This window comes from Clarias gariepinus, chromosome 15, assembly GCF_024256425.1.
Source record: "Clarias gariepinus isolate MV-2021 ecotype Netherlands chromosome 15, CGAR_prim_01v2, whole genome shotgun sequence".
Taxonomy (NCBI): Eukaryota; Metazoa; Chordata; class Actinopteri; order Siluriformes; family Clariidae; genus Clarias; species Clarias gariepinus.
In genome coordinates this window covers 15684186-15695586 of record NC_071114.1, presented here as the reverse complement: position 1 = coordinate 15695586, position 11401 = coordinate 15684186, and the positions used below count along the sequence as shown (strand labels likewise).

General features: G+C 37.0%; 1 protein-coding gene across 1 annotated transcript; it reads left to right on the top strand.

Annotated features, from left to right (window-relative positions):
• Positions 1-1624: 1624 nt before the first annotated feature.
• ankrd29 (ankyrin repeat domain 29) lies at positions 1625-10847 on the top strand. Its single transcript, XM_053512589.1, has 10 exons — positions 1625-1742; positions 4383-4493; positions 4618-4716; positions 6107-6205; positions 7011-7109; positions 7239-7337; positions 7504-7602; positions 8231-8326; positions 8507-8605; positions 9957-10847. Exons 1-10 carry the CDS (start codon positions 1731-1733, stop codon positions 10038-10040), a joined length of 897 nt encoding a protein of 298 aa, XP_053368564.1. The 5' UTR covers positions 1625-1730; the 3' UTR covers positions 10041-10847.
• The last annotated feature ends 554 nt before the right edge of the window (positions 10848-11401 follow it).

Genomic DNA, 11401 nt, shown 5'->3' with positions numbered 1-11401 from the left:
AGCTGACTTTATTTTATTGCTACATAAAGTTAATATCACAATGACACATTGAAGTAACCCAAGATTATAACATTGCCTCCAGAGGCTTGTACAATAGGCACTATTTATCACCTTAAGCACTTTTTTTTTATACCACAACAGATCACAAGATGTTTTTCCTTTACTTCAAAGTCCCATCTTTATGCTCCCTAGCAAATTGAAGCCATTTTTCTGATTAGCCTCCTAACAAGTTGTTTATTATATGACCACACAGCTGTTTAGTCCCAATCCTATGAGTTCTCATCACATTGTGTGTGTATGGAAATGCTCTTACTTTCACTATCAAACATAGCTATGTTTTTTACTGTTGATTTCTTTTTACCATGCAAGTGTTTAAATGACCCCCATTCAAGATTTTTTTCTAACTACATCTTCTTCTCCATACATACTGTACTTCTTCAAGTACATTTTGATAACGTGTTGAAAGCCTCTACAATCAGTTCTAAGTGTGTGTGTGTGTTCTTCTTGACAATACCCCACAGATTCTCTACAGGGTTCAGTTCAGGTGAGTTGGCTGGCCAATCAAATGCAAGAATATCATGGTCTGCAGTCACTTTTTCTCCTTAGCCCAGGTAAGGAGTGGCTTGATGCCAGCTATGTAGCAGCTGCAGTCCATTTCCTTGATGCGCTCACTCCAGCTTCACTCTTTGTAAAGCTCTCTCATGTTCTTAAGGCTGTAGTCATCCGTGCTGCTTGTGCATCTTTTCCTATCAGACATTTCCCTTCCAGTCATCTTTTCATCAATATACTTTGATATAGCACTCTGTGAACAGCTAGCCCTTTTAGCAACGATCTTCTGTGGATTACTTTGCTTATGGGGGGTGTCAATGACTGTCTTCTGGACAGCTGTCGAGTCAGCAGTCTTCCCCATGATTGTGGTTGACTGAACTAGACAGAGAGATGCATGGTATTTATACTGTATAAGCAATCATTTACTCAAACTCAAAATAAGCCATAATCATTGAATTAAAACAATACAATTAAATGGCTTGTTATCGGCTTGAAAAAGTGGAATATTTCGCTTTATGTATAATGAATTTAGGATATATGAGTTTCACTTTGAGAATTTAATTATGGAAATAGATTCATTCATTTATTTGCTAAACCACTTATCCTATTCAGAGCTGCAGGAAGCCTGGAGCCTAACCCAGGGTATGTGCTGCACAGGGCAGGATACATGGTGGACATAGTGCCAAATCATCACAGGGCACGTAAACACACACTCACCAAGCAGGGAAAACCATGCAAATTTCATGCACGCAGACCCTGAGGTGGTAATCAAATCCCGACCCTAGATGTGTGCGGTCACAGTGCTAACCACTAAACCAGCAGGCACCATGAAAATATTTATGATCTTCTAAATTCTTGCAAAACGATTTAAACTGAGAAAAGGCAATTTTTTAAAACTTCATTAGAAAAACAGTTGCACTAGTGGTGTCAGACTCCTGAGGCACACTGTACACCAGATCACATACTGTAGTACACTTTGAGAGGGTGAGAGAGAGTCTGTGTGTGTGAGAGAGAGAGAGAGAGAGAGAGAGAGAGGTTTGCTGAATATAACACACCTCACGCTGGTGATCTGCAGTGAGAGTCAGTGCTTAGAGAAGGGACATTAAATCCCTGCATTCTCTGCGGCTCCTAAAGGGACAGTCAAATTATACACGGCGGAATGAGACCCCAGTGAGCTCAGAATGTCGTTCAAGGTAAATCACTACGTGTTCGCCCGTTTATAACGAGGTTTAGACTGTAGGGATATCTGCTCATGTTTCTCCCTAGCTCAGAAACCTGATCTTTGCCGTGATCTGGAGAACTGCAGAACTCGGAGGAACAACGCCTTCGTGCCGCCTCTCACTCTGCTCTTTCAGCGCGTTTTATTAAACCGTTAGCTCATTTCGAGACAGATTGATTTTCTGTGGTGTGTTTTTAATAAGTCTGGTTATGTTGTATGTATTGTCCTGTCTCGCACATTTAATAAGAGCGACTGGCTGTAAATATAAAATAAAACCGCTACTCCAGCGAGTCTCTAACTGCATCCGAAACCGCTTATTACTTCATTAGTTTGTGAAGATATTACGCATTTAATGAGTCAGGCAGTCGTCTATGGGTTATGTCACTCTTTTTTACGATTGGACGTGAAGGCGTGATGACGTGCTGTTTTGACCAGTCACGTTTTGTTTGGACATTGTGGCTCGACACACGGTCATAATTTACCTGTAATGTTATGTAATTCATGTTAATCTTTAGGTTAGATTCAGTTCTACAGCATTAATTGGCTGTATTGATACCTTTTTTTTTTTAATTAATAGTAATTTACCGTAAATATTGAGGAACATCCTCAAGGTAATTTAGTTCCGGTTGCCCTTCATGTTCCATCCCCATACAGAAATGTGATATACAGTATGTACATGTATTAATTTCCAATACATGTAATATACTGATATATAGGAATTGAATATATATATATGTGCTTTACAGTATATGGCAACTTATTTGAAAACAGTTCTGTACATACGGTATATAGGATGCATATGTATATATACTATGACATGTACTGTATGCATAGATAGTTTCCTTATATTTAAATATATCATACTGTATGTATGAGTAACACAGGTCATTACAATATTTTGGCATATTTGACATATATACATCACTATACATCCAAACTGTTGAAACATATTTTGATTATAGTTGACTATATACAATCGGCATGGTGGCTTAGGGGTTAGTACTGTCGTCTTGCACCACCAGGGTCCTGGTTCTGTGTGCATGTTTTTCTAGTGCTTGTTGAGTTTCCTCAAGGTTTTCCGGTTTCTTCCCACAGTCCAAAGACATGCAGATTAGGCTAAATGGCGTTCCAAAATTGTGTGTGTGTGTCCCGTGACGGATTGTAAACCCATCCAGGGTGCACCCCGCCCTGTGCCATAAGTCTCCTGGGATAGGCTTCAGGCCCCTCGCGAGCCTGTATTGAGGATAAAGCGGTATACATGATGAGTGAGTGAGTGAGTTATTGACTATACACAGTAACATATATAAAAATCATATGTCCATATATTTCCGTATAGGAAATCATACCTTATATCTCATCAACCTTTTTTGTTAACTTTCTTTCCAATTCCAAAAGTAGTACCAGCTGTAATATAAATAAGGTTCATTAAATAGTTATTTACAAAGTTGATTAAATTTGTGGCATTCCTAGAGTACTTATATTTAGTAGATCTGCACTAGGACATTTCACTGTATGTCTGGTTGTCTGTGTTTGCAACATGAAATATTACTTCTAGCTACATACAGTATCCCAAATGTATTGTATGCCAAATGTCACATACTCAATGTTAGGTTTTTATTAATAAAGTGGTGTACAAAACTAATACTGCATTGCTCTCACAATGGCTGATAGTGACTATCAGCATGCCGTTGATAACGTGGGAAGTCACAGTTGTGCCTATATTCAGTATTCAGTCTTATACTCTCTTTCTCTCTCTCTCTCTCTCTCTCTCTCTCGCTCTCTGCGCTATATCTTGTATATTTATATGTTTATTTATCATTTACACATCCTTATATAAATGTATCTTTATATATCATTATAATTCATTATTGTTTTGATAGACACAATTAAGAATGGTGTAATACACCATACTAAATTATATCTATCGGAAAACTGGCAGTATATTTACAGTACATGTATGCATACACTATATAGACAAAAGTATTTGGCCAAACGTGCAATGACATTGTATCCAAATTAATATACTTTAATATAGAGTTGGGCCCCTTTGGTAGCTATAACAGCTTCCACTCTGAGTGTTTATAGGGGAATTTATGCCTATTTTTTCTGTATAGCATTTAGGTCAGGCACTGATGTTGGATAAGGGCTGGCTTGCAATCTCTGTTCCAGTTTACCCCAAAGGTGCTTGATGGGGTTGATGTCAGGGCTCTATGCGAGCCAGTCAAGTTTTCTACATCGAAGCATATCAAACCATGTCTTTATAGTCCTTGCTTTGTGCACTAGGGCCTTCCGTAGACTGTTACCACAAAGTTGGTAGCATAGAATTGTCCAAGATGTACTGGTATGCTGAAGCACTAAGATGCCCTTCACTGGGGATAAGGGGTCTGATTAAAACACCTGAATTCAATAATTAAGAGGATTGGCCAAATACTTTTGTCCATATGTGTATGATCGAGTAATTATAAATTATGATCAGCACAAATAATCACACTTAGCTTGAATAATTGCAAATATGTGATTTTGTAATTATTGTGACAGGCTTAGTGACACCCATCTGTTTATATTGAATGTCAGGTTATGATTTAGTATATGTGCGTATTTGTGTGTCTTGCAGAAGGAAACACCCCTCGCCAATGCTGCATTTTGGGCAGCCAGAAAGGGGAACCTGGCCCTTCTTCAGCTGTTGCTGAACAGTGGCCGTGTGGACATCGACTGCAAAGACAGCGTATGGCAGCTTCATCCACATTCATTTTTACAACATTAACTCAGCACACTTTGCAATAAAAACAAACTTATAACATACACATTTGTTACTTTTTGATTTATTTATTTATTAATTTTTTTACCAGTATGGAACCTCAGCTCTGATGGTGGCCTCCTACAGCGGGCATTATGACTGTGTGAGAGAGCTCATCATGCAAGGGGCAGACATCAACCTGCAGAGGGAGGTAGGACAGCTGTCTGTGTCAGGGGTTATCTGGGAAAACTCTTTGTGGTGATTAAAAAAAGAGTTCTTACAGTTTTAAAGACTTACTTAAAATGTATCCTTATAATTTTTCTTATAATGACCAGAATAAGTATTTTGAGTGCCTGAAATAGTCAAGAGCAAAATGTGACTTTGTGTTGAAAGTTGAAAAGAAGTGTTAGAAGAGTTAGTTATTAGCATTCTCCAGATTACAATATATTTAAAACTCTGCGGCTAGAATACTCACTCTCACCAAACGCTTTGCTCATATAACCCCAATCCTGTCTGATCTCTATTGGCTCCCAGTTGTTTACCGTTTCAAATTAAAAATTCTTCTCCTTGTTTTCAAATCTATACATGGCTTAGCTCCCACTTACCTTCTTAATCTGCTTGCCCCCTACATTCCGAACCGTTCATTACGCTCTTCTGATTCTGGTTTCTTTGCTGTCCCTCGGTACCGCCTCTCTTCAATGGGCGGCAGATCATTCAGTGTTATCGCTCCCAAACTCTGGAACTCTCTACCTCACTCTCTCCGTTCTGTTAACAACATCTCCATATTTAAATCTCTACTCAAAACTCATTTGTTTTCAGAATGTTACACTTGAATCCACCTGTCCTCTGCATGTTTTTTTTCTTCTTTTTTTCTCTTCCTCATTGTAAAGTGTCCTTGAGCTCTGGAAAGAAGCTATATAAATAAAATTATTATTATTATTATTATTATTATTATTATTATTATTAGCATTGTTTATAGTTGATTTACTTTTAAAATGCTGCACTTATTTATTTTTTTTTTATGTAACAAACACACATCCCAGCCAAAAACATGTTATATACTCTAATAATTAATTTTAAAAAGATTCCTTATGCTCTCAGAACCACTCTTTCACATTTTGAGTTCTGGAATATGCCATATGGAATCAAAAAGGAAAAAATCCATTGATGACATAACATGGTCATTCAGTACATTCAGGTAGTAAGCTTCTTTTTCTTGCCACAAGACGTTGCTGAGCCTAAACCTGACCACCTGAACAACCCCACAACATATTCTAACACTACATCCAGATGTTTGTACTGTGGACACTATGCATGATGGATGCATTACAAATGTCCCATCAAGAATGGGAACACCTGACAGTTTTGCCCTAATGGGGACATACGGCTGGTCTTGATTTGGTATTTTTCTAAAGTAAATTTCAAATTTTATTTAACCAAATATAAATAATAGTTACATTTTGATTATAGCGGTTAAATTTGGTTAGAATTAACTGTCATTAGTTAGGTGTATTAATAATTATGTCAGTGGGTCAATGCCTCATACAAATTGTGTGTGTGTGTGTGTGTGAGATTATGATTTTTATTTTTATTTTTTTTAGACAGGTACTACATCCCTGTTCTTTGCAGCACAGCAGGGACATGATGATGTTATTAAGCTCCTGTTTGAATTTGGAGCTTCCACTGAATTCCAGAAGAAGGTACTCAAAGCCAGTGTGTCTCGAAGTGCAAACACTTGTGTATGGCCCAAAGTTTGGGGTCTTTAAGTGATCAGCAGCCTGGATTATTCTGTAAGTTAATGAGAATAAGATTCTGTGTCTAGGAATGTAAAGTCAGTTTAAAAATAAATGTGTTTCAAATCTGAATAAAAGCTTCGCAGACATATATAGTCTGCCTTTTATTAGATAAAGACAGAGATATGTGGGGGCCTGAGTCATTGAGTCAAAAGCTAGCAATTAGAAGGCAGGAAATGTGCTGAGCAGTATTACCAGAGAGTTAATACATGTGTTGGCTGCACAGCTCTAGACAGCATGGATCTCCGTTAATTATAGAGATTACTTTGTCTTTATAGATGAAGCTACAGTGTTTGTCACGGAGGTAAAATAAATGAACAAAATGTGAGATGAAGTTTCAGCTAAAATATGTTTCAAAATAAATCAGCGTTACAGTTTTTTATACAGGCCTTAATTTCTTCACCTGCAGTTCTGCATTGTTTAGTTTCAGGGTGTTACCCTCCTTTTGTTTAAATGCATACAGTAATGTAATATATGTAACAGATATCATATTAAATGTAATATGTTGTATATTACATTATTGCTCAACTAAAAAATCATTATTGTTGATCCACCCACCATACATATGACATGCCAAATTATGTCCTCTAGAATCATTATTATTGTGCTTATTTTTTATCCACTTGTCACATAATTAGATTGAAAACAGAACTCTTCTGAGGATTTATTCTAGTTAGCATAATTTAGCTGTGTTTTGCTGTGTTTTATACAGGACGGTGGCACGGCTCTGTGTGCCGCCTGCCAGAGTGGTCACTCCAAAGTAGTGGAGACGCTGCTCAAGAACGGAGCCAATGTCCATGACCAGCTTAGTGTTAGTGCCCTTAATATGTTTGTCATTGTAGTTTATTGAGGATTTTCCTCAGTGTTTTATGCATAAAAGGATATATTTTAACCACTTTGCCTGTCAAGCACACAGTCACTGACTCCTATCACATTTCAGGATGGTGCCACTCCTCTGTTTTTAGCCTCTCAGGAAGGTCATGTGACCATCGTCCGTCAGCTGTTGTCATCTGGAGCCAAAGTGAACCAGCCTCGTGAGGTCTGAGGATCCATTCTACACCCTCTGTTTAGTACATTATGTCTACAGCTAAAGTGCCTGTTTTGTTCTAGTGGTATGACAAACTTGTGCACGCCTGTACACTTTGGGTTGTTCTATCAATCCTCTATCATGTCTTATTTATGTGCTACTCTCCTCCACTCCTCAGGATGGCACCACACCTCTGTGGATAGCAGCCCAGATGGGACACAGTGAAGTTGTGAAAGTTCTGCTACTGCGTGGTGCTGACCGAGATTCTGACAGAAATGTATAGCACTGATTTCACTACTGAAGCAAAAAAATAAATAAAAAATCAGAAATTTAGCTAAGCAAATAATTTAATATACATGTGCAGTGGTAAAGTGCTCGCCCTATCATCCGGGGATTATGCAGTTTTATAATATCTCAAACATTAACATAACATTTAAGAAACAAAACAAAAACAAACATTTACAAAATCTTTTTACAAAAGAACAAACTTAACATTTACAAAAAAAATACATTTCTAAAAATCACACATTAATATTGACAGCCCTAAAAAACAAAAACATCTTTACCCTAAAGACTTGTGTGTCTGAAATTCTATAGTCTGACCTGTAACTGATACTAGAGTCCTGGTATTAGAAGCTCCATCCATAAATAATAAAGAAACACCTACTCGGAAAACTCTATTGTATCAGCAATCCTGCATATATTTAATCCACGTATGGATCATTTACCATCCCTGTGTAAGTAATGTAATAATTTAATTTCCATATTATGGACTACGATTAGAGCCGCTGTTATATAAAATGAAACAACACCTTTGGACCAAATTTGCCAGTTCAACAGTGTTGTGACATGTGATTCATTTGAGACTAAGTTAATGGGTGTTTTTTCTCATTGATTGTTGAAAGGATGGCTCCACTGCACTTTTTAAAGCTGCACACAATGGGCACTGTAATGTCATAGAGGAGCTCCTAAAGTTCAACCCAAATCTTGGTCTTCTAAAGGTAGGAGATAACTTATTGAGATGTTTCATGTATTTAGGATTATCTGGAGCTATTGTATAATGCACTGAGTTGGTTTAATACAATACTAAAACTTAATAATCTCACAAGGCATATATCTTGTGGATGTAAATTCTGGAGACATTTTTCTATCTGTGTTTACATAATGGGTTCTCTGTCTAGAATGGTTCCACAGCTCTTCATGCTGCAGTCATGGGTGGAGATCCAAAAACTGTGATGCTTCTGCTGAAAGCAAATGCTGATCCTACTTTACGCAATAAGGTGCGTAATAGGGTATAACAGCTTGATCATTTAAAACATTGTGTATGAAGCAGAAGCCTAATACATTATTAATATTACTACTTGGATTCCATTAGCACTGCCCACTTCCCTCCCTTCCTCAATGCTTTTAGTGCCTGTTGTTTCAGGAGGCGTGGTCAAGTTTACATAAAAGGCCAAATGTTTACATAAAATATGGCTGAAGACATTCAAATTTCCTTTTTTATAACTACCCACATTTCATGTTACTATGAACTTTGTGTGTTCAGTCAATTAGAATAACTATTATAGTTTAATAACAGGTTATTTTAATATAATACCTATAAGACAGATTTCAGCTTTTATTTGCTACAGTATGTGTGTAGCTGACTCCATGATCTATGCCACTTTCTGTCTCTTATTATGGAAAGCATGCCAGTTTTAAGTAGAATGGCAGTAATCCAACAGAAATGCTAATCATCACATTACCTGCCATTTAACCCACTTCCACAGTTGACACTTGACCACACCTCTGCTGCTAAAGGGACACTGCTTATTAATAACTGTACTTTAACTTGAATCAGACATTTGGGGTAGGCTTGCGTTAACTTTTTACAATACTTTGCTGAGATGTTTACTCACTTTGCACTTTGTTATGAAGTCATTTTGTGAAGCCCTTTTTTGGAGCTATGTTTAAGGTTTGTCAGGCTGAAAACCTGAGGTATAGGTTTCAACTTTCTGACTGATGTCCTCAGGGTATGCTTTCAACCTTTCTAAGTAATAATTTTTCCCCATGATGCTATCTATTTTCTGCATCAGTCCCTTTTCCAGCAAAACACACATCATGCTGCCACCACCATGCTTCACACTTGGGATAGTTTAATTGGAATGTTTGACCTCTGCAGTTGTTATTATTTTTTTATATTACTTTATAGTATGTTTTGTTGAATTGGTCAGTATGCTTATCAAAACTGTTAGTTTTTAGTTCAGTGGTATGCATGTTCATTTGGACAAACAAGAAAAGCAACTAGACAAATTAGTCAAATGATTCAATGCATTAAAAGACTTCAATTTTTAACCCCCTAATTAAAGTTTTTAAAATGTTTTTACTGTATTTAGTTTTACGTTTTAAGAGACGGTGTTACAGCAGATTAACAGTGTCACCTAGAGGAGAATACACAGACGATCCCTTAACTGTGGGGAAAGTAACTACTGTAGTTTATTTCTCAGATCTCAAGTGCCTCTGAAACAATGTTGAATGTATTACGTAGTTGTACATAGTCACACTGTACAATACTGGAAAAACAGCTTTCTTTTATATTTTAGTACATTTTGTTATCAGTGTTTCTAACAATAAGCCACTGTTTTTTAACAGAATAATGACCTACCAGCAGACCTCACAAAGAATGAGCGCATTCTAAGGATTCTGCGGCCTCTGGTCTTAAATGGAGAAAGTTGATGACTGTTTCTTGGCCCTTGGAGTTTTATATCCTTGGTTTTTGTGGCTGACAAAAGTGCATTATACCAAGCCAAAAGAAAAATTGCAACAACAAATTCAAGAGTGCCTGCTTGTATTTGCAACTTTAAAACTACTGTACTACAAGAAATTCATAATTGCACAAAATAACAGGATTATTCTTTGTCCTAAGGAAAACTGTTACAAGCTGTAAATCAGTTTAATTTACCTTTTTACACTTCAGGTCATTAACTGTAACGGGAATAAAGTATGATTCGACTGAGTTTTTTCTTTTTATCATTAATGGTGTGATTTCCATTAACATTCTGTAATGACCATCAACTGCAACAAAGGGGATTTTCAAGCAAATATTTTAGAGTTGGGTTCAACGATAGTTCAAATGCATCACTTGTGATGGAGACTATTTTGACAGTTACTCTACCAACATGTGCAATTTGAACGACCAGTTAGTAAAAACTTTACTTTTGATACAGCCCTTGTATTAGGGTAGAAAGAGTTATTCTTTTTATCATCAAATTGTTATTGTTTAATAAAGTTTGCTAACTGTGATTCTTATGACAAAGAAAGATCAAATCCAATCTAGCCATAATAACACAGCCTGGAGAAACCATATAGCTGTATAAGCTTAAGACCTTGTGTGCACTTTTAAAAAAAATTAATTTTCATCTCAGATGTCAAATGTTGCATTTTGGTATTTTAAATTGTGAAACTACTGGTGCTGTAGGGCTGTAAAATATTTTGCGAAATGTGTCTGTGAAAGTGTGTCAGACTGTATATTTGTGAAATAAACACTGCAATGAAAGATGCAGTTTGAAATGTTTTTTCAATGAGTTTTGTGCTTACTCCTCTATAACTACAGTACTTAAAGGGGTCTGGGTTTCCTATAGGGACCCCAGGATTGTTTAGCTGCAAAGCCTTTGAGAATCCCAACTGAATAGTGCATTACACCAACCCGACATAATGTTAAAACAAACTGCCTCAAATTGTGTAGGCCCTGATTGTGTAACCAAATGAACACCACAAGACCTCTGACAGCTGTGAAATTTCATTTTTCTATTTGTTTTGTGGTGGCTCGTTCATTGATAGCGCTTGTTTGTCATCACATGCTCTGGTAGAAAAGTATAAGAACACAAAATATATCATAGGTTGCTAGGTATGGGGCTGTGTAGCTGCAGATGTTCCATGCTGACTCCTGTCCATCACCGAACTCGCCTACAATGGGCACATGAGTATCAGAACTGGAACCTGAAGCAGTTAAAAAAAGGTGGCTTGGTGAGATAAATCACATTTTCTTTTCCCTTGTTTGACGGTGCATGTACGTCCATTTGAAGTTTGAGGAACAA